Below are 26,625 nucleotides of genomic sequence, written 5' to 3'. Positions count from 1 at the left end.
AACAAGACAAAATAGAATGAAAAAATTAATAGAAAGAAGATTCTTCTTATTTTTCCTACATGCGGAACGCATATATGTATATCGGATTTCTTGTAAATTTGAACAGTGTAAAAAAAATTATTTAAAAAATAATTTTCTAAAATCATCGTTTGTCATAGGACATGATGGTTCGTCAGCCCTTTTTTCTAAATTTAAATTCGTATGGTTATTTTCATCTTTTAAGTTTATTCGTTTTTTTTCTATAAAATTTTGTCTTGCATGATATGTATGTTTTATTTTTTGTGTGGGCATATTCCATTGTTTTGGGAAATTGACATGTGTCGATGCATTTTTCGGATACCCTTGCTCATTCAAAACATCTTCATGTTCATAATTAATATTGTTTTTTTTTTCTTTTCGATTATCTTTTATGTTATCAATAAACTTTGATATTAATATATTTCTTCCGTCTAAAATAGAATCATTTAATATTAATGCTGCTGTAGCATCATCTTTATTTTTAAAAGTTATAAAAGCATAACCTTTATTTCTTTTATTATTTTTTTCAGATGTTTTTTTACTTAAATTTATATTTTCAATTTCTCCAATTTGTTGAAAAAATTGTTCAAGTTTATATTTTCTTGTATTATAGTTTAAATTTTTTACAACAATAATTGCACTATTTTCTTCTTTTCGTTTTTCATCTTTTAGTTGTTTATCTTTTTCTTTCTTTATTTTAATTTTTTCCATATCTGGTATTATTTTCTTTTTTATTATTGGGATGGAGTAATTCATAATGCACTCTGTAGTTCCGTCTCCTAAGTTGCACCGTTTTATTTCCTCGACACACTTTATCACGTCTTCATTGTTTTCCACTTCGATGTAACCATGTCTGCAAAAGGGCGAAGCAAAACAAGTAAAGAAATGAATGAAGTAAAATTAGCAGGCAAATATAAGAAATGTAAAATTGTAAAATTGTGAAATTGAAAACGGAGCATAGCTGTGCGCCCATTTCTTACTTCGAGTCAGCATCCCCAAGGAGCCTTATGTCCAAGACAGGCACAGAATGGGAAAGTAGAAATTTCTTAATTTGGTGAATTATATTTTCATCAGTTTGAGTAACGAGATTAATAAATTTAATAAAAATTTTATTTTGTTCATAAATATTTTTTTGTGGATCAGATATACATGTATAAAGAATATTATTATTAATAAAAAATTTTTTAAACTTTTCAACATCACTATTTTCTAATGTATCTAAAAAATTTAATGCATTCTGTTTAGTATCAAATTCTATGTATGCAAATTTTTTAGATTTTCCTGATGAGTTTAAAATAATTCTTGTATCTACATAACCTATAATATTTGAAAAAAAATTATCAAAATCTGTTTTTGTTAAATTTTCATTAATATTTTTTACATATAATTTATTTTCCTCTAATGTTTTTAATTTATTTAATAATAAACTTTGATCACTTAAATTTTTTATTAAAAAATGTTTAGAAAGGTTTTTCCCATCATCATTAAGATCGAACTGGTTTGTATCCGTCTTATCATGTATTTCTCCTTCTTCGTTTTCTTTATAATAATATTTGTTATCTTCATTTTGGTTTTTACCAAATGAATAATTATCTAAATTTTCATTATTTCTACTTTCTTCAATATCATTTTGATTAATTGGATCTACTTTTCTTCGTTTTTTTTCCTGATTGTTATTCATAATTTAGAACATGTAAAGGAGCTAGCTCTTTAACACTTGCAGAGGAATATAAAGTAGCAGTAGCAGTAGCAGAAAAATTGTATACCCCCGTTGGTATATGCCTATTTGCACATATATTGAATATATACTTATATATTATTAAATTGTTTTTCTTTTCATTCAAAATAGATAGAGTGTAAGAAAAACATAAAATCGTGAAAATGCTGGTTCATATTCCTCAAATTAATTTTCAAAAATATATCGTTAAGCTTTCCATATTTTGTAAAGAATGGTTACATAAAAAATGGGGAAAAAAGCGAAAAAAAGTGAAAAAAAAAAAAAAAAAAAATTCCAATTCTCTTTAGCTATATAAATAGTTGTACTAACATTTTATTGCATAATAAAAATAGTTAAATAAATATTTATCCTCATATATTATCATCAGCATATATATACTTATAATGCTGCATAATAATCCGACATATATTTTTAGTACACTGGTATTATAAATAATAGTACAGAAAATAATTTTTTTCCCAAATAAATTTGCATATATATATATGCACGTATTATTTTACCTGACTGTTCAGGCAATTTCTACATAACATCACTACATAAAAAATAGTACATATTTTTGTAGTGCCAAAAATTTTTAATTCCTTATTTAATAAAATTAGTTTCTTTTATTTATATACGAAAGGTAATTTTTTCTCCCTTTTTTCAGAAAAAAAAAAATCAAAAAAAGCATAAAAATACACAAAATTGCAAAGTTACAAATTACGAAAATATAAATTACGAAATTACAAAACTGCAAAACTGCGAAATTCCAAAATTACGAACGCGCAAAATGGCAGATGGATGGGAGGCCGAGAAAATATTTGGAAGCACAATTTCGTACACGTACGATGACATAATTTGTATGCCTGGATATATAGATTTCCCGTTGAGTGAAATCGATTTATCAAATAATATGACAAAGGATATATGTTTAAAAACTCCAATTATATCATCTCCTATGGATACAGTAACGGAACATAAAATGGCTATTTCGATGGCTTTATGTGGTGGGTTAGGTATTATACATAATAATTTAAGTATAGAAAAACAGGTTGAAGAAGTAAAGAAAGTAAAAAGATTTGAAAACGGATTCATATTTGATCCTTATACTTTTTCTCCTGAGCATACTGTTGCAGATGTATTATGTGTCAAAAATAAAGTTGGATATAAATCATATCCTATAACATCTGATGGAAAAGTAGGTTCTAAATTAGTAGGTATAATTACTGGAGTTGATTATTTATATTTACCTAACCAAGATGTAAAAATAAAAGAAATTATGACAACAGAAATGGTAACAGGCAAATATCCAATCTCTTTATCTGATGCAAATAAAGTATTATGTGATGAAAAAAAAAGTATCTTACCAATTGTTAATGATAATTATGAACTTATAGCATTAGTATGTCGAAATGATATGCATAAAAATAAAATCTTTCCTCATGCATCTAAAAGAGAAAATAAACAATTAATTGTTGGTGCATCTATATCAACTAGGGAATCAGATTTAGAAAAAGTTAATAAGTTAGCTCAAAATATGATAGATATTATATGTATAGATTCATCACAAGGTAATAGTATATATCAAATTGATATGATTAAAAAAATTAAATCTGCTTACCCAGATATGCCAATTATTGCTGGTAATGTAGTTACAAGTAATCAAGCTAAAAATCTAATAGATGCAGGAGCAGATGTATTAAGAATCGGAATGGGAAGTGGTTCTATTTGTACTACACAAGATGTATGTGCTGTTGGTCGAGCACAAGGAACAGCAGTATACCATGTAAGTAATTATGCACATACTAGAGGTGTAAAAACAATAGCAGATGGTGGTATCAAAAATTCAGGGAATATAGTTAAAGCATTATCATTGGGTGCTGATTTTGTTATGCTTGGAAATTTATTAGCGGCAACAGAAGAAAGTTGTAGTGAATACTATTTTGAAAACAATGTAAGATTAAAGATTTATAGAGGTATGGGTAGTATGGAAGCAATGTATAATAAACAATTTAATTCCAAAAGTAGATATTTAGTTGAAGATAAGCTCTTTGGTACTGTTTATGATCCTACAAATGATATAAAAATATCACAAGGTGTTTCAGCAAGCTTAGTTGATAAAGGTTCAGTACTTAATTTAATCCCACATCTAGTTAAAGCAGTTAAACATGGATTTCAAAGCATAGGTTCTAAAAGTATTCAAGAATTACACTCAAAATTATATTCTGGTGATTTGAAATTTGATATAAGATCAATTAACAGTATTAAAGAAGGAAAAGTTAGTGACAACCTTATATTTAACAGCAAAAAATAATTTTTTTTTTTTTTTTTTTTTTTGCAAATGTTGTAGAAAAACTTATTTTACATGCATACCTATGTTCAACTTTTTTTATTTTGTCAACATTTTTCGATTCGTACTCTTCCCAATTAATTAGAAAAAAACACTTTTTAAATATGCATTAAAAATAGATAATAAACAATTTGACGAAACAGATTATGGCATAATATATAAGCTCATATATTCATCGATTCTCAACAATTTTTTATTTTTAAAGGGTAAGATCAAATTCGGGGTCGATGCATAATGGCCTTTCATGCAGTATCTCCATTTGCAACCGCTCGAAAAGGTCTCAATCGATTGTGTAGGCAAACTATTTCAGTGCGCATATACTTAGGATAGCCTACTAAACATGTTAGTCTTTAATTTTGTGTAATTTTTTTACGATTTTTTGACGAGTTTGACAACGAAAGCGGGTGTATAGCCTCGGTCTATAGATGCAGGCATATATGGATACAATATTTAAAAAAAAAATAAAACACAATTATGATCAGTGAAATTAATGTGTTGGTTCTACAACCTTAGTGAGAAATTATGCTCGGAGACAATCCGATTTTATGAAATATTTAAAAAAAAAAAATGTAAAATACAGGAATAAAAGTATAAAATAATAAAAAAAAAAATGGCGCTAAATAAATGAATGACAATAACAAATATAAAAATAAAGTAGCATTAAAATGCGAACATAATTTTTAATCTTCATTTTGTGTATATATAAATTGATGGTGATCTACTTTAAAATCAATGATTAAGACTTATCATGTTATCTACCCATATGTTAACGTAGCTAAAAAGGTTTTGGAAATAACTTTCATCATATTTATAATACAAAGAATTGGAAGGAAAAAAAATTAAAGATTGATTTTCGGAAGATGGGTTTTCAAAATTATTGTCAAAATTTTTCATAACATTTGCATCAATATGATCATACATTAAATTTATGTTTTTTTTATTTATAAATATAATTTTTTTAAGAGTATGATTATCTATAAACATATTAAATAAGGACCATACTTTTTTAAAAAACGTAGGAATATTAATAATATATATTCTGTATAATATATCAGTATAAAATTCGTTAAATATATTTATTATTTTTTTGATACAATCGATACTTATCATATTATTTAATTCAAATTTAAGACAATCAACTACAATCACAAGTTGTAACGTAGATTCATCAAACTCGTTTTTATCATTGCTTGGCTTATCCATTTTATAATATTTTTTATAATCCATACTATTCATGCACATATCTACATGATAGACTAGTAACAAAAATAATTCATCTTCCTTCATATTTAATTTTTCTTGTATTTTTATATATAACATTGGTCTGGACTTTTTATCAAATCCACAACGGAAAATATTTGTTTTTAATAAAATCTCTTTAATATTTACGGGATTAATAAAAACACTATCACTATAATTATTTGTAGACATTGCATTAATTGAATTTCTTCCGATCTCTCTTGACATTTTACTAAGCTTTTTTTTACTAGCTGTTGAAAATTTTGCTCCCTTACGTATATTATTGTTGTTAAAATTTGTAATTGTTAATTGTCTCCATAAAATGAATTTAACTAGCTTATTTAATGTTTTTATTAAATTATAATTATATGTATTTAAAAATCGTAAAATAGTTATATCATTTAAAAAATATAGGTCACTATAAAAAATATTTATTTTATCTTTTTCATCATTTTGTTCTGAATTTGAAAAAAAATTGCCTAACCAATTTACACTACTTTTTATATCATTATATGTATCTTCAATTTTGTTACTAAATACGGTGCTAAAATCGTTATTTAATAAATCATATGGTTTTTTATTTTCATTACTATTACTTATATTTTCATTTTTTTCTTTTATTTGATTAGCATCCCCAGGATGTGTAATTCCTCGAAGTTTATTACAATAATTTTTGTATGCTATACTGAATAATTCTTTTTTGATTTTTATAAATGTATCAGCTTCATTCGGTTTATTATTTAATAATAGATTATGGTATTTCACATTTTTTTGATTTATAAATTCAATTTTACCAAGATTAATTTGAAATAAATCTTCTCGTTGTACTATATCGGCACCAACATATTTATATTTGTCTGTGTCCTTTATACAACTAATATCGTAGTCTAAAAATTTATCCAAATTATCCTCCTCTTGTACTCTCTTAAAATGATCATCATTCACAACTTCTATGGATGCAAAACTTTCATTGTCGCTCATTTTGTTAAGAAGTAAACGAAAAATATAAAAAAAATATAAATGGTTAGCCAAAAATTAGCATAACTTTATTAAAAAATGTTTTTTTTTCACATATGGCAGGTGAACATAATGTATTTGCACTACCTTACACATGCACATAAAGCAGAAGACTAGTGTGTGTCGTGCATGTGCCGTTTCTGCTTTCTTCTACTTTTGCTGCTTCCTTCCGCTTCCTTCCGCTTTTTCGGCTTCCCTTGTGGGCTTATCTTTGCAAAACGAGCGCTGTCCGATAATATTTCCTCCTCTTCCAACTGTTAATTTTTTCACTTTGTTAATATATATTTCACAAGCACCAATTTTTTATTTGAAAAATTTATCCATGCTCATTTTATACACATTCGAAGAAAATATAAACATAATAATTATTTTTTTTCTAACATAAATATAGTCAAAATGCAAGTTAAATAATTATAAATGAATAAGCATGGAGTTTTTTTCATATAGTGTCCCCTTCCCTCCTTTTGTATAAAAAATCATATAAAAATATAAAACATAGGAAATAAAAATAATTAAACAATAAATTTGAAATAAATAATCAGAACAAATTGAAAATATAAGGACTGAAATATAATATATATACATATGATATGTGTGTATTATAATTACATATATTTTTTTAAACACATATTATGAAAAACAAAAATTAAAATTATATTTTATATATATAACATTTCTTATACTATATTTATATATACATTTTCAAATGTGGAGGAGTATAATTATTATTTTTTTTTATTTTAACTTTTTAAAATTTATATACACATATAAATAAATTAAATATAAACATTATGCAAAATTATAAATAAAAATTATTTAAAAAAATTATATAACCATTATCAATGTACACATAAAACAAAATTTGCAATTTTAGTAAAAGGGAGGGAAGGGCCTTATATTTATAAGTTCGGAAAATATTTTTTTCACAATTTTGTCTTCCTTTTAAAGATAGTGTAAAAAAGTGAAAACACATTTCTCATTCTACAATATATAATTGTAAAATGATCCAAAAACTTTTACACACATTAAGATCGAACTTAAAACTGTTTTCATTACACTTTGCTTATAAAAGTCAACAAACATAGTACTACTTAAATTTGCAGTTTATTTATAAAAATAATTTAACCCTCCTCTTTTTACACCTGGATGGAACCACCATCCTCTATCTCATAATCTCGAAAAGAGAATTATATATGTCACAAAGGACAGACAAAAAAAACAATTAAATAAGTAATAGTCATGAATAGCATAAATATGCATAAAGCAACGAATGCTAAATATAATGAAAACAAAAAAAAAAAAAAAAAAAAAAAACAATATTTTTAGAAAGTGTGTAATAATATGTAAAAATTTTTATGGGTTAAGGGAAAAATCCTTTCGTATAAATTTCCAAATATTAATGTCATTTATTTCTGAGTATTTTGAAATAAATTGTTTATAAAAACTTTTATTTGTTATATCTGAATTATCGTTATGATATTCTTGTATATATAATATATTTTTAAATATTTTAATAAACCTTTTCATACTTATAGAATTGTATATTTTTTTTTTTATGAGAACATCCAAATAGGATATATATTCATTTATCTGCTTTCCAAATATATAATTATTATGATAATAATTTTTATTTTTATTCATGTTTTCAAAAAATATTTCTGAATTCCATAATATAAAATCAATAATAGAGAGATTAAAATCTGTTTGACTTTCTTTATAATGTAATAAAAAGTATTTTATAAAAATTCGTACATCCCTAAAATTGTAGACATAATTATTTATACCTTTGTAAATTTCATTTAAATTTTTACAATCGTTTTTGTTGTCATTGCTTACTTGAGTTTGTGCCATTTCTTGGGACTCTCTATGAGTATGATCAATTTTTTTATAAATCGAATAAAAGAAAAAATTGATGAAGGATATAAAATCTGGATTTTTCTGATCTGTTGTTAAATTTAATATATTTAAAATATATGTGTGTGGATGTGTATTTAAATTTTTTATGTCTAAATTAAAAATATGTTGAATTATTTCTTTCATTCGATTTGTCAATAATTTAATGACATCATAATTTTCTGATTTTAAATTTGTTAATTTTGAAATATTTATAAAAAAAAAGATATCATATATATTCTCAAGATTTAATGAATTGATAAAATGGTTTAGTAAAAAGAAAAACTTTTTCCATATATCAATTATATTTATTTCAAAAAATGAAATATATTTTAAAGACTTAATAATAATATATATATCTTCATACATATAATAAGAATATTGATCTATGAAGGAAAATATATTTGTCTCTGTCATATCATATATAATATCTAAAACAATTCGAATAACATCCGGATTTTTATAAAATAATAAACTTAATATATACATATTATATATAAATCTTAACAAATTAATATTCTGAAAGTGCACAAACATATGAATATCATGAGTAAAATCATATACAAATTGTGAATCTTCAAAATGCTTCTTATACATTATATACATATTTTTAAAACTTTTTATTTCTTTTCGTTTTTTAATTAATTCAACATATGAACCTACATTAACTTGTTTTCTATCGTTTTTATTTCTACATAGTGTATACTTTTTAGTTACAGAAATATGTCTATGATAATTTTTGAAAACCCTTAATTTTTTGTAGTTATAAATTATATAAGACAATATCTGATTAATTTGAGAATCCTTTAAAGTACTTTTTCTATGCAATATTTCTTGTTTACAACGAAAAGCAAAATTATTTCCAAATTTATTAAATATGTGAAAATTAAAATATATATTTAATATATCGTTTAAATGAAAAATCTGAAAATTATTTATAAATACATCTACTAAATCGGATATTAGTTTATCCTTGCTATTGTTGTAAAATTTTGAACTAATTATATAGTGTAAAAATTGTGATAAAAAATGCAAATTTTTTTTTTTTTCATTTAAATGCTCATATTTTAAATAAGTAAAATAATTGTCTTTATTTTTTTTCTGATCTTTTGTTTTTGCATTATAAAATAATATATCACATTCTTCTTTTTGATCGACAATATTTTTATCACTTAGTACGTTGTCCTTTATATTTTTTATGTCCTCTTCAAACATCGAATATAATAAAGACATTCCACTGTTGTCTACATATTTATATTTCAACAATATAGGAACTAACAATTTAAAGTAAGAAAAGCGTATCAACTTTTGTTGAGTTTTATTTAATTTCGAACTTCCTTTACCAACAGAAATTGGGGTAGAACTTTTTTTTACACGCTCAAAAAAGTTTCTTAAAATTGTTATATTTATTTTCCTATGTACTTCACTATCATAATAGGTATACTCGTTTAAGTAGGCTAATAAAGAGATCATTGATTCTAGATTAAATAATTGTAACGATTTTGAAAGTATTAAGAATAACATGTTATATATATTTAAATTTATATAAAACAGTTTTAAACGGTTCATATATTTTATTAACATGATTATATTTGCATCATTCAATACTAATGTTTTTTTTTCAAGCTTTATACAATCATTATTATTAATAATATATAAATAATATTTTAACAATTCTTCTAATCCATCAGTAATATATCTTAATCTTTTATCATATAAATACTCATTCATATTTATATTTTTATGTCTATACATATATATAAATATGTACATAATATTAATTATATTTAATCGTTTTTCTTTTGAAAATATATCTAAAATTTCATTTACATTTTTACTAATTTTTATTTTTTCATTTATTTTTTTTACTTCATCATCTACACTAAACATGCTTACAAATTTTTTACACACAATTTTATTTATAACATCTTTATCTTCATAATTTTGTATTCGACTACTGATATATTGTCTAGCCTCTTCTTCTTCCTTATCTCTTTTAGTTTCATATGTATCTCCATTCTCATCTTTAGCATAGCTTTGTTCAATTTGTTTTACTGAAGCTTGTATATACTCATCTCGTTCAAAATGAAAATCATTTTTTATTTTTCTTAAAAAATTAATGCTTTCTAAATCGTTTACTAAATAGTTTTCCTTCGCATTTTCATGTTCATTTTGAGCAGCAGGTTGATCATCTTGATTTAAGTCCTCTCTTCCAAAATATTTATCTCTCCTTGCTTTATAAAAAGGAATGTCCGAATCATTTTGATGGTTGTTCAATATGTCATTCATAATATTAACATCGAATGTGCCAATTAATTTACTTTTATCATCTGCTAGTGAAAATTTATCTTTATATTGAATTTTTTCTTGTAGAAATTTTTTATTTTTAAAAATACGATCATAGTCATAACTATAAGGTAATGTATTATTTATTGTTTCTTTATTATCACTTGAATTTAGTTTTTCCTGTAATTTTTCCCTTTCAATTTCTTCTTGACTTTTTTTCTTAACAAGATTTGATAAACTTCTTGGATCATTTTCATAATTACAAAAATTAATATTAAGTAGATCTTGTTCATAAGCTAGATCAATTTTGTCTTCATTATCTTTTTCTTCTTGTTCAACCTGTTCTTCATCATATTCACATTCATTAAAAATTTTATCTAATTTTTTAAAATATTCATCATAATTTTCCTTTTCGCTTTTCTTTTTCCCATAACATATGTTTGCTATTTTCGATCTTGGCTTAACATGATTTTTCACTAATAATACATTTATGTAATTATAAAACTCTCTTTTATTTAATTTAATACAACAAACATATAGCCACAAAAAAGGGAAAATACAGAGTACCAATTTAACGCATTTTATTTCCTTTTTCATTTCCAATTACTATTTTTATATATTCATCTCTTTACATATGCATTATTAGGTACGTACATATACATACATATGTATGATTATACTTGGATGTTTTAAGCCCAAGCCTAAACATTCCTTTCCATATTATACTATTTTATCAACATATTTACTATAATATAAATAAAACAATATATTTTCCCTTTTTTATATTCCTATTCATATTTTATTTTTTAATTATACACTTTTCTGCCTGCATTGCAATAATTTTTTTTTTTTTTTTTTTTTTTTGGCTAGTTAATATTTTATTTTACTAACATAACCTGATCGTACTTATCATTTTTATATTTCAAAAAAAACACACCTTATAAATAAAAAATAGTAGTATTCCATAATTTGATGTTTATCACGATGATAAGTCTATTATTATTTTTGTTATTTTTATTCCTACAAAATTATTAATCCTGTGTTTTATTGAATTTCTTTAAAAGTGTAGCACACACATTTGGTGAGTTCATAAGCGGTTTCATTATATTATTATCATTAGTTAATTTTAACACAATGTTTAATATTAAAAAGGTAAAACAAATAGTAGCATTAATTATATAACAACTTTGCCAAGTGAAATATTTTTTTAAAATGAAAGTATTATATAATGGGATTGGGGCATTAAAAAAAGTGTTAATCAACCAAATAAATAAAAAAAAATAAGAATATATGCATTATTTTACAAAGCATGTATTTCTTTTCCTTTTAATCATAAGTTGGTTAAAAAGCCAATTCATACTGGACTCAATTTCATAGCCTGTTTTTGATGAGCAAGCAACTAAATGACTAACGAAAAAAATTGGATATGTTTAGATATGTGTGTATACATATATTACATAAATTGTGTATTACGCAATATTTACAACACAAAAAATATACACACCATTTATTCTATATATCATCATTATATATGTCATTATTTTTAGTTAAATAATACCAATTCCTATCGACAATATGATCTAGTTTTAATTCATCCCTGATGTGTTCGAGCAACATACATTGTTTTTTGTCTTGCTTATTGGCAACGATTAAAAAATACTCTACATTGTTATAGTCTTGAAGTGCTTTAAAAAATTTTTTTTTTGCTGTGACAAATAATAGTAATAAATTATTTCACATGAGAGACATTTAATTTACCATTTGATTTAGTTAGGTGTGTATTATTTTTATTTTTTTTTACCAATCTTTAATCTTCCATGATCTGACAAATCGACAAAGTAAATCAAGGCGTCTATATCCAGCCTATTAATGGATTCCTGTATATGCATAATAAAATGATAATGTGACAAAAATTATAAAAAAATAAATCTTAATTATTTGGGCAAACAAATGGAAAGCATATAAAATTGTTATTCTTTTTTAAAAATTTACATTATCTTCTATTGCATGTCTCGAGTCCCATATAATAACTGTAAATTCTTCAAAGTCTATTTTTTCAACAGATAGCCCTATTAAAATAAAAATGAAAAATGTTGTATATTTATTTATACCATTTGATTGGTTTAGAATAGGGTACATATTAAAAAATATAAGTATGCTTAAGATAAAATAAACGAACCTTCTGTTGGTTTTACTTTCAAAAATTTATTGTGTAATAAATGTTTTACAAATGTTGTTTTTCCGCTTTGTGCTGGCCCACATACTCTTATTTGAAAAATAATTTTTTTTTTAAAATATTTATTACAGCAATCTCGAGCAAAGTTCGCTATTATATTCCCCATGTGACACATTTGTGCGCGAATATATATAGGTGGCAAAATTTCTTATTTTTCTCTCTCTTTGTTTATATTTTTCTTTTACAATTTATTTTTTTAAATTATATCTATTTATTATATACATATAGAGTATGCACTAAGTTGTTGTATATATAGACGCAAATTGTTGCATTATAAGCATGCAATACTAATAAGGATAGCAATTGGAAAAACTAAAATTTTCACAAGTCTAGTCAATTAATATGACAAATTTATGCTATACAAAAATATATATACACATGCTATTATACAAATAAAATTGTCTTAATTTAAGAAGCTATAACCTTACATATTATTATGTTGGTCTTTAAATTTTCTATAAAATAATTTTATATATTTTATGTGCTATATACAATGAATAATATCATTGTTTTATTTTTTATTTTTATATATTTTTAACTCATAAAGGTGTGCCTAAAATAAGACAAAAATGTTTATAAGGGTATAAACATCATATTGTAAATATTAAATAATACGTTCTATATAGTATAAGTATATATAGGCTTAAATCCACGTGTGCATATATACACAGGTGCACAGATATTTGTTTGCCTATCTGTTTACTTGGAAATCTGTTCGATTAGTTCGAGGAAGAATAGGTAATTTAAATAAAAAATTGTTTGTATTTTTCAAAGCTTTTACAGTAATAAAAAAGAAAGAATAAGAATACAAAAAAATATATATGTTATAAGGAAAAAATATTAATATACACATATATACATTATAAACATGCATGCACGCAAATGTTCATTTTCAGTGATATATAACAATTGTAAAAGTTGAAAGCCATTCAAATGGTACATTTTTTAAAATAAAAAACAAATTGTAATAAATGAATAGAAATAATTACATAGCTTGGTCATTTAAAAGTAACATACATTTTTTTTGTAGATTTAGCTAACTTGTTCATATTTTTTTATAAATTTAGCTAACATGTTCATAATTTTTTATATATTTAGCTATTATGTACATAATTTTTTATAGATTTAGCTAGCATGTACATATTTTTTTATGGAATATATTAGTGAATATAACATATCTATGTAGGTATTAATTATTAAACCTAGGTGAAAAATAAGATAATAATAAAAAAAGCATATACACCATATGGTTAGTGAATGCGGGTTTGCACTAATATATATAGACTTTGTACATGTTAGGATTGTCTCTGCTTTTTATTCTCTTCTATTTCATCCTTCGTCTGCTTGCACCATGCAAATATACTGGCAAAGAATATTATATTCAAATGTTTTGTGTGTTTTAGAAATATAAAGGAGCCTGAAATATATTACACACTTGTGTGTATCTCCAAATAATTTTCTTAAAGTTGCATATTTGGTAATAGAAAGTTGACTAAATTAGAAAGATCGTTTTCACAAAAATTATATTTTTTGAAATTTGTTTGAAAAAATTTTGAAATTGTATTTTTCAAATGGTCTTTTGATATATCCGAAAATAACCTAGATCGAAAAAAAGAATTTAAAAATTCTTGTCGTGCAGTATTCACCAAATTTATATTTTCATTAAAATAATTCTCTTTATCAATAGCTAGATCATTTATTTTTTTATTCTCAAAAAAGAATGAATTAAATATTGAAAAAATAAAATTTTTAAAAAAACTTGAATGCTTATCATCTTTCTTCAAATCGTTATATATTTGATTATAAAAGTCAGAAAATTCTGGTTCATTTGTTAAAGTAATAACATTATTTTTAATTAAAAATATAATAGAGAAAATAAAAATATGAGGGTACTGTTTATAGAAAATAATATACACTTTATAAAGACTTGATAATATTTTTAAATTATTATTTATGTCATTTTTTTGCGAAAGACAATTCAATTCATTAGACTCTATTGGTATATCACTATCCTGATGATCTATATCTGTTTCTTTGATTATTTTTTTTAAATACATTAAAATTATAAATGATTCGTTTAATATTTTTACATAAACATAATTATTACATAGTGTATATAAATATTTATCAATAAAAAAATTTTCATAAAAATCAATGATAACTCTTTTTTGTATAGAAAATGTGTTATTTTTTAAAATATATAATAATGAATAAGATATTAAAGATGAAATTAATATTGGGAAATATATTTTTGGCTTATTATTATAGTATAAATTTTTATCATCTGCTTTGTCATTATTTGTATGGTCTATATTTCTTGCTTCCTTTATTTTTATTAGTTTTTTAAAAATTTTTTCATATTTATATATTTCATACCTTTTTGCAAGCAATGAAAACTCATTATTTAAATAAATAAAAAAATTAAACATATTTAAAATGTCTTTCTTTAATTGTAAATCATTTAGAATATCAAGAAATTCTTCAGGAAATATATTAATTATATCAAGGTATATAAAAATAGAAATTATTTTGTTTTCATCATGTTCAGTATCATTTGTTTTATTATTATCCAAATCTTCATCATCTTTGATCTTCATTTCATTTTCCATTTTAGTAACACTCCTACTATATGAATTTAAATACTTTAGTAATACATTCAAGGTATATTGCAAATTAATGTGAAATTTGCTATAAAAGATTTTCATAACCATTTCTACAAGTTCCTCTGAATTGATATTCCTCAATACACATTGTAAAAAAAATAAATAATTTTTTCCATTCTCATTTAAAACAGTTTGGTTTTTTAAAAATAAATATAAAAAATATTGCTTACTACTAGGCTTAGGTACATTTTCAAATGTGTCCACTGTGTTTATATCAGTATTTTTTTTGTCTAAAATTAAATGAAAAAAAATATTTGATAGAGCTAGTAAAGATATATGATCTATATTTAAATTTATGTAACTTCCTAGCTTTTCCCATACACATTTTGATATGTTAAAAAAATAAGGGTTTGTTGTAGAACCAATATAAAAAATAAATTCAACGACAATAGTACATATTTTATAATTATTTAATATATTGTTCATAAAAAATTTTAATTGAAAATTTATTAATAATGCTAATAATTCATATGGAAAACAAAAATAATAATTACAATCTTTTTTTTCTTCTATTTCATTTTTATTTCCAATTTCGTTAACCCCATTCGTATATTTACCACCCCCTTCTATCATAACCATTTTTAATTTTTTTAAAAATTCAAAAGGAATTACACTATTTTTAAAATAAATATATTTGTATTTATTTTCATATATTTCTTCCAATATATTTGCATAAAATATTCCAAAAATATTTAAAAGAATAATTTCGTATGAAACATGATTATTTACTTGTTCATATTTTTTTACACCATTTTCTGTACACCACATTGAAGTTTTATCATTTGGTAATCGTAAGTTTTGCGAGTCGTTTCGTTGACTATTACTATCTGCATCAATCTCATGCTTGTAGTTATCACCCTCTTCATACTTATTGAAATCATTTTCTTGTCTGTGCAAAGTGCTGTCAGCTTTTGTCTGATTAAGTTTGTATAGCTTTTGATTAAACTTGATAAAGCTGTGTATTTTCCCTAGCAATTTTTTTCCACATATTTTATGCATATGCTTAGTATATTTTTCTAATTTATTTATAATTTTATTGGGGCAATTTGGAAAAGTAAAAAATATTAATTTTTCTACCGATTTCATATATAGCATAAACTCATCAAAAAAAATAGCTACTTCACCATTTGTATTATTAATATAAGGAATAAAATAATGTTTATATATTACTAATGATTTTGTATATTTTACAAATATATCTAATAAAATATATTTTATTTTTTTTAAAATTGTTTGAAAATTTGTTTTAATTTTAAATTGTTTTTTTTCTTCGTCTTTTGATTGGTCTCCTTCAATTTTCTCTAATCCCGTTGTAGAATATTTTTCCCATACATAACAAAATAGGAATTTAAAATTGGAAAGAAAATTCAAAATTTTTTTTTCTAAAAATAAGAAAATAGTTATCATTCGATTTATATTTTTTTCTTTTACTTTTTCTTTACAACTGTTGACAAAATCTGTGTTTAAAAATATTTGCTTTGCATCAAAAAATGGTATATCCTGTCCGTTCTCTTCTTTTTCAGATTTATAATTAATTAGACAAATAAAAAATAAAAAAATATTATTATTTATTTCATTTGCTAATTCTATAATAACATAAAATAAATAAAATAACATATAGTATGTTTCATCAAAATGGTATAAATATTTCTCAACATTTTTATAATTTACATTTAAATCTTTATCACCATAATATATTTTTTTAAAGCATATTTTATTGTGTAAAAATATGGATACTTGATCTATGATTTTATTAAAACATTTATAAAATAACATAGTTTGTTTAGGAGAACGTTCGATCTGTTCATTATAATATTGAACTAACTCCCCAGTTGTTTTTAATATATTTGTAAAAAATATATCCAAAAATAATAAATTTTTATTTTTTTTATAAAAATTTGTTATTATATCTGTTATTACACTATTAAAGACTTGTAATGTTTTTTTACAAATTTCTTCATCTAAATGTTGAGATATTTTTAATCCCTTCAATAATATACACAATATTTTATTTAGCATTCCTAAATTTATATATTCTAATTTGGTTTCGTGACAAAATTTGTACTTTATATCGAGGGTGTTTCCCTCTACATTATCGTCGACATTATTTTTCATTAACAGAATATTATCTTCATATTCACAAATAAAAAAACAATTATTTATTTTGTCTTCTTCAACTCTTGTCATATCAACTTTTCCCTTACTATAAGTTTCTTTTTCCACACTAAAGCAATTCTCAAAAAATTCATTGTAAACTTTGCTCTTCTCATTTTCAGTATAATAAATATTATTTATAAGTACACCATTCCTTTCTGAAAATTCATTTTCTTTCGTGTGATAATATATACTGCTACTATTGTCTTGTGCAATATTGCTACTACCATATTTTATTTTGCACACGTTGTTGTAAGCTTCCTTCTTTACAACGACAAGTTGATCGATAAGACTACTACACTTGGCAGTCTCATTACAAAAAAAATTATTAATGTCATCTATTAAATTTAGACAATAATTAAGCAAAGAAAGTAAAACTATTATATAATTTTCATTATCTTTTTTAAAAAACTCATATATGTCATGTATTTGTACATTAGAAATATATTTTAATTCATAATTTAAAATTAATTTATCAAATAATTCCGAACTGTTTAAATTATCTTTATATATATCATATCTATCTATTAAAAAATTCGTTAATTCAAATAACACATTGTATATATTTTTTATTTCAACTAAATTAAGTTCTTCATAAACTAATGATAATGTGTTATATAAATAATTGTGATCCGAAGGGAAAGACAATAATATATGAATGATGTCTATCGAATTAATTTCATCTATTACATTGTTTTTAAAATCGGCATACTCATTTGTTGTGTTATATTTTCCATATAAATTATTATTTGAAAAAAGGAAATTATAATATCTGTTTTCCCTTTTTAAATTATTTAAATACAAACTTACATTTTTAATTATTTCTGTAAATGCTGTTTTATCCTTATATATTTTTTCAAATAAATCATATATATTTTCAATTAGTATTTTATTATCTTCATTTTCTCTTTTATATAAAACACAAATTTTATTTTTATCATTAGGGGATTCAAAGCCCTTGCTCGAAAGGCCTTCATTAACATCATCCTTATCACCAAACATTGTTATTCTATCCTATCGTACATTGTTTTTTTATAATTTCAATTAAAAAAAATGATAAGCCAATTAGCATCCCGGTTTTAATACTTTCACTTAAGCGTTTTCAAAATTAAGAACACACAACATGGCTATGAATGCATATGATATTTTTTTAATGTAAGGATATTTCGCTAGCTACATACTGGTAGTGAAAAATATTCCAAAATCATAATAAAAATTAAAATGAAAAGTAAAAAAAATACAAAATAACAAGCATGCATAAAATGCTTTTTCTATACAATGTTCTTTAGTTTGTTTCGAAAGTGTAGAATAAGCACACACAAAATTTTCTCATTACTAAATCTTATTAATTTTGATTTTTATATAAAATCCATAATATGACAAAAAAAAAATATTAATTTATTTTATTTCATATACAGAAATATAACATGCTTTTTTCTGAACGTTCAGAATTTTTTAAAAAAAAATTTATATATTTTTCATATGTAGCTAAAATTTTGATGACAAATTTTTTATAAAAAAAAAATTATTTTATAACATAAAAATAGGCATTATATAGTATTAAGAATTCTATACACAACAAAAGGGGAATAAGAATAAACTATATTTTGCATATATTCATAAAAAATACAAAGTTATTTTTATATATTAATTGTTACAGTATTATTACAGCTTTTGTGTTTCTTTTATTTTTTGAAAAAATTGTTCTTAATTTATTAAAAATCTTAGCCAAGATAAATACAAAAACAGGAACAAATGAAAAAGGTTAGTGAACAAACGAGCAAATACCACAAACTTATTATTTTTTCTCTTTAATTATTTATTTAAAATAAAAAAATGACAGACAAAAAAAGGAAACATAAAACAATTATATCAAATATTAATAGAATAACTCTTCATTATCTAAATCTATTAATTTTCCTATTTCATTCTCCACCTATGGAAATTAATCCGTGTAAAATGAAAACACATTAAAAATATATATAAATAAATAATAAACTATTGTATGGTTTAAAATGACTTAGACAAAATGAATAAAATGTGTTTCAAAATATTTACTAACTTCAATTTGATCATATAGATTTATCCATGGTACTTTAATAACAACTATTGGCTCGCTCAGTGTATTAGCTGATACTATATAAAATGAAAAAAATTATGGTATTATAAAAGATTCATACATATACATATTAAATCGATCACGAAATGAATGAGTATAGAACATGAAACATATTTGTGTTTGAAAATTAGTAACCATCGATTTCGGTATCGACATCAAATACATTTTCTTCCTTTTCCATATTTTGCTCTGTATCCGAATTTATTTTTTTGGTATCATGATTATATTTTATAGACATCTTTTCGCCTATCAAAAAAATGGAATATAATAAGTATTACCATTATATTTGTACAATTTTGCAGATTTTTTTTCGTTTTCTTTCTTATGTTATTCAAAAAGTTACCTCTTTTATTATACTTTTTTAATTCCTCTCTTATTTTATTTGATAGGTCTTCCTGCTTTTTCAATAGCATGTCTAGTCCCTTTCCATTTTCTTCAATTTTTTTTACATCGATAGAATTGAACATATCAAAATCTGTGTCATTTTCTGGACTATGTAAAAGTATATCCATTAGTTTATCTCTTTGATCATTTGGTAAATTCTCCGAATAATTTTTATAGTATACATTGATAGGACTGTGTGTTATTTTCCCTTTATTAAAAAAGTTTTCATTAAATGAAATTAAAAGAAAAAACAAATACAAAATACAATAGGTGGCCATATTGATGGTTTATATATTTTTAATTTTTAGTATATCATTAACAATGAATATAAATTCAAATTTGAACACTTCCCAAAGAACAAATAAAAGGAATGCCAATATGTATGTATATGTATATATATATATGCTTGAAGAAATACCTTTTTATAGACGTCTTTTTAGAGAGTCATTTGCATATAAGCATAAAATTTGGAATATTATATATATAGTGTTTCATAATATATACACATTTTATATACTATATATGATATGAAGAAACAGTAAGCATATTAGTATAATATTGTTTCCTATACCCCTATAATTTGTGTATGTACAAAAGAACGACACTTATGGAGGGAAAAATCCTTTAATGGCTCTTATGAGACAATTAAAAAATATTATTTTTTAATTTTTATTATTTTTGGAAAATATAAAAAATGATCAATTGTAGCCCCTTTTCCCTCTACTCTTATGTTTACCCTTCTCATACATACATTTTGTTTAATTTATGAATGGGAAATAAAATATTGTGCATTGGGAAAAAATTAAGCGTAAAAATAATATATATATACTAGCCATATTCACCGAATTTTTATTCGGGCCAAACTTACACTTTTAAAGGATACCACAAAAAAAATAAAAAAAACGAAAAATAAATTATTTAAAATTAAATATAATAATAAAAAAATAAAAAGCAAATATATACATATGATATAACAAGAAGAGAATCATGATTTAGTAAATAATGAACAAAAAGAGAGGACCCACAATGTATGCATATATACATTCTGTATGAATAAACTTCAATAAATGAAGATCATACACACGAAAAGAAGTTAAAGGAAAGAAATAAAAAAAAAACGAAACCAGCTAGCTAAAAGTACAAAAATTAAAATGAGAAAATGGCTATCTATAATAATATTAATCGTGATACAAACTTGTACTAAGTATATAAAAACGATTAGGATTCGAAGAAATAATATAATAGCAATTAATCAAAGAAATGGAAATATAATAGAAAAACGATATTATCCAAAATATTTTATAAATAATCCTTTAGGAATAAAAAACAAAAGAAAAAAAAAATTACATGATTTTAAATTATATAGAGGTTGTGGAACAACATGTTCATATGAATGGGTAGAAAATGATGACAACATTGAAATAAAAATTCGATTATCTCCAAATGTGTGTTCTAGTGATATACAATATAGATTAACAGATGATTATATTAATGCAAAAATAAAAGATAAACCAAAAAGCTTAATAGAAGGTAAACTAAAAGGTTTTGTTGATGTAAATTATTCTACTTGGTTTTTAGAGAAGTATCAAAATTATAGTATACTAAATATATTTTTAAAAAAAAAATATAAAGGTATTAACGAATGGGTAGGAGTAGTAGAAAAGGAAAATATATTACACATATCTTATGATAACTTATCGTCTAAACAAAATAATTTAGATTCAAATAATTATGCAAGTACAGAACCAAATGAATTATTATATAGTCAAACTTTTGAAGGCGCACAAATTGATGATATATATAATTTTTTAATTAATTGGGTAAATAAAAAATCCAACAATCAAAATGAATTTGGTATACCTGTACTGAAATTAAAAACTACTGTTAATACTAATGATTATGACATCGAAATATTAATTTCGGGGTATGATATAAAATGGCTAGCTCAAGACAGCTTGCTATTAAAATTATGTTCAGGTAAAAATGGAACCGAATTATTTATACATAGAGGTAAAATAGCTACAGGTATAAGTGGACAATTTGGAAATATGATAAGTCATCTTATTAAAGATTGCGAAGAAAAAATTATAAAAAAATTACAACATGATATAAAAGGTGTGTTTTATCTAAATCCAACTTCTAAAAAAATTAATCAATTAATGCATGAGCATTCTCCTCAAAACAGCTATGACTATGTAGTAGGAGATACAGGAGAAAGAAAACATATATCCACAAGTGAAGAAACATCAACCAAAAAATGTGATGACCATGATCATAATAATATGAACGAGCTAGAAAAAAATGACAATTATGATTACACACACAATAAGGAAATACGAAAAGATAGTCCAGAGGAAGAACTTATTGTAAAAGAATTGAATTTGAATTCGAAGGTAAAACTTAGTTGTGATGATAAATCAAAAGAACCTGAATTTATGAAAGACTGGCCTGAAGAAAAAAAAATCGAATTTAGACGAAACTCAATTTTAGAATTAAAAAAAAATTTAGAAATATCACAAGAAAATAAATTAACATTAAAATTAGAAGATTATATTAATTATATGAAAACTTCTTTTGATTTAACAGAAGATGAATCAAAATTAATTTGGCAAAAAGGAAGTCGTAAATCAGACGAACAAAAAAATCGAGACAAATATTATCGATTTATTGAAATCGAAAATTTAACAGATAAAATTAGTATGTATAACAATGAAAATATTGATTCATTTTCAAATTCTTATATGCCAGTAGATGAACCCAAAGGTATGCACACATTGGATGATTCCACATTTGCAGATAATAGTAACGAAAACAGTGATAAAGGAAAAGAGCTTGAGAAAAATTATATGGACTTGACACCCAGTGTAGAAAGAAATGAAATTGATAGTGGCAGCAAAATAAAACCAAATGAAAACCAAACCGATGAAAATATTAATAAACGATTTTATAATTGTTTGGAAGAAGAATTACTTGATTCTGGGGACAAATCAAAAGTAACAATATATGATATGTATATAAATAGTGATGATAAAGGGAAAAAGGAAATGAGAGAAAAATGGAAAAAAAACGAACTACGATTAAATACATTAATAGAAGAACTAAAATATGCAGATGAAGAAATGGTTAGTGTTATTTGTAATAATTATCGAGATGTTTTACTTAGTGATGAATATGCATGCTTAATGAAAATAAGATTAGAAGAAAATCCACCTCAAGATTTAGAAGATAAAAGAATTTTACAAATTATTAATAGTTTTGTTATGAGTTTATATGATGATATTAAAATAGTTATGGAACATGAAGAAAAAGAACATTTAAAAAAAATTCATCTTATTTGTGAAAAAGCTATACATGATGAAAAAGGATTAAATGATTTTATTGAGTCAATGAAACCTTTATTAGATTATTCTTTTCTTGGTTATATTAAACATGCTATACAAGTTGAAAAAAAAAATATAAAAGCACAAAATTTAGATTTTAGAGAACATCCTTCTGACTGGTTAATAATTTTAATGATTATACAAAAAGGTATATATTCAATTTTAGAAAAAGATATATGGCAAGATGTTATAAATATTAGTGCAATAATTGGTCATGAACAACCAAGTGTAAGAAAAACTATTTTAACAACTATGGTCGCTTCTATGCCCAAAGCAGATTGGATATTTTTTAAAGATATTATTAAAACTTTATTTAAAAGTGTTCAGGAAAAAAAATTAACAGCTAACCATTTTCCAAATTTCCCACATATTATTGAAGCTATTTTTCAATTAAATTATGACATTGAACAAATTTTACCTGACTGGTTCATAAAAGAAATGCTTGATGAATATGACAAATCAGTTGTAGAACTAATGATATCAAAAAAACCTCTTTTTTGGAAAATGAAGGAAACTAAATGGGACAAAGATTTTGTCCAGAATTTTAAAAAAATGCAAATACAAAAATATAAAGAATATGAAAGTCATCGAATTTAAAGAAATATTTTTGTTAATACATCCAAAGGTTTCATTACCAATCAAATATTTTATTTTCGCCAAATTAAGTCTACTAAAAAAATTTTAAGTATTAAAAAAATAATAATTGGATATCTCTATTCAATGGGCACACCCTGTTGAAACCTACAAGCATATGCATATGTTTATATGTTTATTTTGTTCATTTTAGGATATATGTGTGTTTATTTAAAAATGTATGTATATAATGCATATAAAATAACACCAAGGATGTAATAAAAAGATAGTCCTTATAATGTATACTTATTTACATATGCAACTCCCCTATTTTTGGGTAAAATTGGCATATATATAACTTAAAAATTTGTTTATAAAATTGGGAAAATTTTTATCGTATTATTTTTTTTTTTATTTTACTGTTATTTAAATTTTAATTATTTTTTTATGTTTTATTTTTTTTAACTTTATATGCACAATGCATGCTGCTAACATAATATTTTAAATAACTTTTTTTTTCATTTTTTTTAAATAAAATTAAAACAATGAATATGATTAGAGAGGAATAAGTATGTATATTACTTGTTTGAAATTATTTATACATTTTTAAAACGTATATATTAAACCATAGTTCAATATTAGGGATGAACAGAATTAAATATGCATTTCCTTTATTGTGGAAACACAACATAATAGGGAATGCGACCAAACGAAGTCCTATGTCTTCAAAGATAATTGATAGGGCTTTCATAAGTAAGGAATGTCATAGAAAATGTCATAGAAAATATAATAATAGATGAGGCATATGCTAATTATTTATAATTTTTCATACATTTCCCAATCGCATATGCATGCTTATTTTTTATTCAATCCAATTCATAGGTAGTAACAAATCTGGTGTGCCAAATTTTAGTAACAGGGCAAAAATTAAAAAAGTAAAATGTAACAACTGTAGTTGTGATATAAATATCGAGACTCTAGTGCCTTTGTGTTGCCAGGTTTGTTTCCTTTTTGTCAGCATATTCATTTAAATTAAATAAAAAATTGATATACCATTATAAATATAGAAGACAAAATTGGTTATTATTATTTTATTTTTTCACTTATTCAGAGTTGTAAAGCATTGATTAGTGTGGAAGTGTTTAAAATTTTTAACTTTTTCGAGCTTTTTGACCTGTACAAAAATACACACAAAAAATATGTGACTAAATAAGATAGCTTTAATATGGATGATAACACATCCTATTTATCATTTATTATTTACACATGGTTTTTCTTTATTTTCAGAGAAGCTAGTTACGATATCGACAAAAATCTTTTAAAAAAAAAATTTAATGACATACAAAAAATATACCACCCTGATCAGAATTCTCAAAACCCTGAGGTAGAAAATTATTATTTTATGAACATGCTTTATTATATATAATATAAAAATAGTGTGAAAAAAATATGTGGTGCTACTTATTTAATTTGTATGACCTTTCTAATGCCACTACTAAATATAATTTACAAATAAAACAATTTTTTATGCTTATCATTTCAGTTGGAAAAAGTAAATGAGGTATCAAGTTACATAAACCATGCTTATAAAACTCTGTTGAATGATATCGACCGAGCTATATATATCATGGACAAGAAATATGATTATAAGGTATGCTATATACACATACATACATGCATACGTGTGTAACTACCATCCTTGCACACCTTTGATACCATTACATTGCTGCTACCTTCTTAGATAAAGGAAGAAGAAAACTTAGAGGATGAAGAATTTTTATTCGAAATCGTTGAGGTATGCAAACCATTTTAATGAACTGCTATATGAATGTACCTATTCTAGTTGCAATAATATGGATATGTATGTACTTTTATTTATTTTTTAAGATTAACGAACAAATTAATAACCCTGATGCAAACATTGCGGAATTGACAAAGTAGTAGACCTAAAAATTGGATAGCATATTTATTTCCATATATAACATATTTATGTATTTTTAATTTTTATAAATATTTCATTTTTAATATAATATTAGGGAGTATAAAGATAAGTATCAAGATCATGTAGAAAAAATCAAACTTCATTTCAAAGAAAAAGTAATCATATAAACTGTCTATTTATAATGACATAAGTAACATTGCTATTATTAAATTGGTTTTTATATTTTATCAAATTTTTCTTTTCAGGACTTTATCAACGTTATAAATGCTTTAAAAAAATTAAAATTTATAAATAGAATTTTGGATAGGTTGCAAAATATATGATATCATAAAAAATATAATTATATATTTACGTTTATTTTGTTGATACGATTTTTTACTTTTTTCCGCTCATATTTTTTCATTGTTTTTGTATTATTATATGTAATATAAATATTTTTGTAAAAATAATAAAACTTTTTTATTTCTAAAAGAGTTAAGATAAGTGATCTTGAAATTTCCAAGATCAATATAAAAAATATTTTTAAAAAATTAGTTTAAGAAATTATGTAGACATATGAAAAAATGCGATAACGCTTTAAAATAATAGGGGTTGCTAAATTTTTGCAAAATAATTTTAATATATAAATAAAGCAATGAGAAAGCTGTTAATATC

General features: G+C 23.2%; 9 protein-coding genes across 9 annotated transcripts; 3 read left to right on the top strand and 6 right to left on the bottom strand.

Annotated features, from left to right (window-relative positions):
• Positions 1 to 117: 117 nt before the first annotated feature.
• PCHAS_0822100 (U4/U6 snRNA-associated-splicing factor, putative) lies at positions 118 to 1,699 on the bottom strand (the record flags this gene model as incomplete). Its single annotated transcript, XM_740626.1, has 2 exons — positions 118 to 871; positions 999 to 1,699. 2 exons carry the CDS (start codon positions 1,697 to 1,699, stop codon positions 118 to 120), a joined length of 1,455 nt encoding a protein of 484 aa, XP_745719.1.
• Positions 1,700 to 2,525: 826 nt separating this feature from the next.
• On the top strand, positions 2,526 to 4,049 carry PCHAS_0822000 (inosine-5'-monophosphate dehydrogenase, putative; the record flags this gene model as incomplete). The annotated part of the gene is made up of 1 exon (XM_016797900.1): positions 2,526 to 4,049. One exon carries the CDS (start codon positions 2,526 to 2,528, stop codon positions 4,047 to 4,049), a length of 1,524 nt encoding a protein of 507 aa, XP_016653805.1.
• Positions 4,050 to 4,814: 765 nt separating this feature from the next.
• Positions 4,815 to 6,305, bottom strand: PCHAS_0821900 (CRAL/TRIO domain-containing protein, putative; the record flags this gene model as incomplete). The annotated part of the gene is made up of 1 exon (XM_016797899.1): positions 4,815 to 6,305. One exon carries the CDS (start codon positions 6,303 to 6,305, stop codon positions 4,815 to 4,817), a length of 1,491 nt encoding a protein of 496 aa, XP_016653804.1.
• Positions 6,306 to 7,694: 1,389 nt separating this feature from the next.
• PCHAS_0821800 (conserved Plasmodium protein, unknown function) lies at positions 7,695 to 11,117 on the bottom strand (the record flags this gene model as incomplete). Its single annotated transcript, XM_730831.2, has 1 exon — positions 7,695 to 11,117. One exon carries the CDS (start codon positions 11,115 to 11,117, stop codon positions 7,695 to 7,697), a length of 3,423 nt encoding a protein of 1,140 aa, XP_735924.2.
• A 698-nt stretch (positions 11,118 to 11,815) lies between these two features.
• On the bottom strand, positions 11,816 to 12,871 carry PCHAS_0821700 (ADP-ribosylation factor, putative; the record flags this gene model as incomplete). Its single annotated transcript, XM_738103.2, has 5 exons — positions 11,816 to 11,927; positions 12,079 to 12,226; positions 12,322 to 12,397; positions 12,513 to 12,589; positions 12,700 to 12,871. The coding sequence occupies 5 exons, from the start codon at positions 12,869 to 12,871 to the stop codon at positions 11,816 to 11,818; spliced, it is 585 nt and encodes a 194-aa protein (XP_743196.2).
• Positions 12,872 to 14,216: 1,345 nt separating this feature from the next.
• Positions 14,217 to 18,575, bottom strand: PCHAS_0821600 (conserved Plasmodium protein, unknown function; the record flags this gene model as incomplete). Its single annotated transcript, XM_738104.2, has 1 exon — positions 14,217 to 18,575. One exon carries the CDS (start codon positions 18,573 to 18,575, stop codon positions 14,217 to 14,219), a length of 4,359 nt encoding a protein of 1,452 aa, XP_743197.2.
• Positions 18,576 to 19,452: 877 nt separating this feature from the next.
• PCHAS_0821500 (conserved Plasmodium protein, unknown function) lies at positions 19,453 to 20,354 on the bottom strand (the record flags this gene model as incomplete). The annotated part of the gene is made up of 4 exons (XM_016797898.1): positions 19,453 to 19,509; positions 19,636 to 19,709; positions 19,828 to 19,938; positions 20,036 to 20,354. The coding sequence occupies 4 exons, from the start codon at positions 20,352 to 20,354 to the stop codon at positions 19,453 to 19,455; spliced, it is 561 nt and encodes a 186-aa protein (XP_016653803.1).
• Positions 20,355 to 21,227: 873 nt separating this feature from the next.
• Positions 21,228 to 24,053, top strand: PCHAS_0821400 (CS domain protein, putative; the record flags this gene model as incomplete). The annotated part of the gene is made up of 1 exon (XM_016797897.1): positions 21,228 to 24,053. One exon carries the CDS (start codon positions 21,228 to 21,230, stop codon positions 24,051 to 24,053), a length of 2,826 nt encoding a protein of 941 aa, XP_016653802.1.
• A 620-nt stretch (positions 24,054 to 24,673) lies between these two features.
• PCHAS_0821300 (chaperone, putative) lies at positions 24,674 to 26,294 on the top strand (the record flags this gene model as incomplete). The annotated part of the gene is made up of 9 exons (XM_016797896.1): positions 24,674 to 24,782; positions 24,912 to 25,027; positions 25,141 to 25,205; positions 25,317 to 25,413; positions 25,573 to 25,680; positions 25,771 to 25,824; positions 25,917 to 25,966; positions 26,066 to 26,126; positions 26,217 to 26,294. 9 exons carry the CDS (start codon positions 24,674 to 24,676, stop codon positions 26,292 to 26,294), a joined length of 738 nt encoding a protein of 245 aa, XP_016653801.1.
• Between the last annotated feature and the right edge of the window lie 331 nt (positions 26,295 to 26,625).

Source organism: Plasmodium chabaudi (assembly GCF_900002335.3).
Source record: "Plasmodium chabaudi chabaudi strain AS genome assembly, chromosome: 8".
NCBI classification, from domain to species: domain Eukaryota; phylum Apicomplexa; class Aconoidasida; order Haemosporida; family Plasmodiidae; genus Plasmodium; species Plasmodium chabaudi.
Note: the sequence above shows the minus strand (reverse complement) of the source record. Positions and strands in the feature narration are given on the sequence as shown.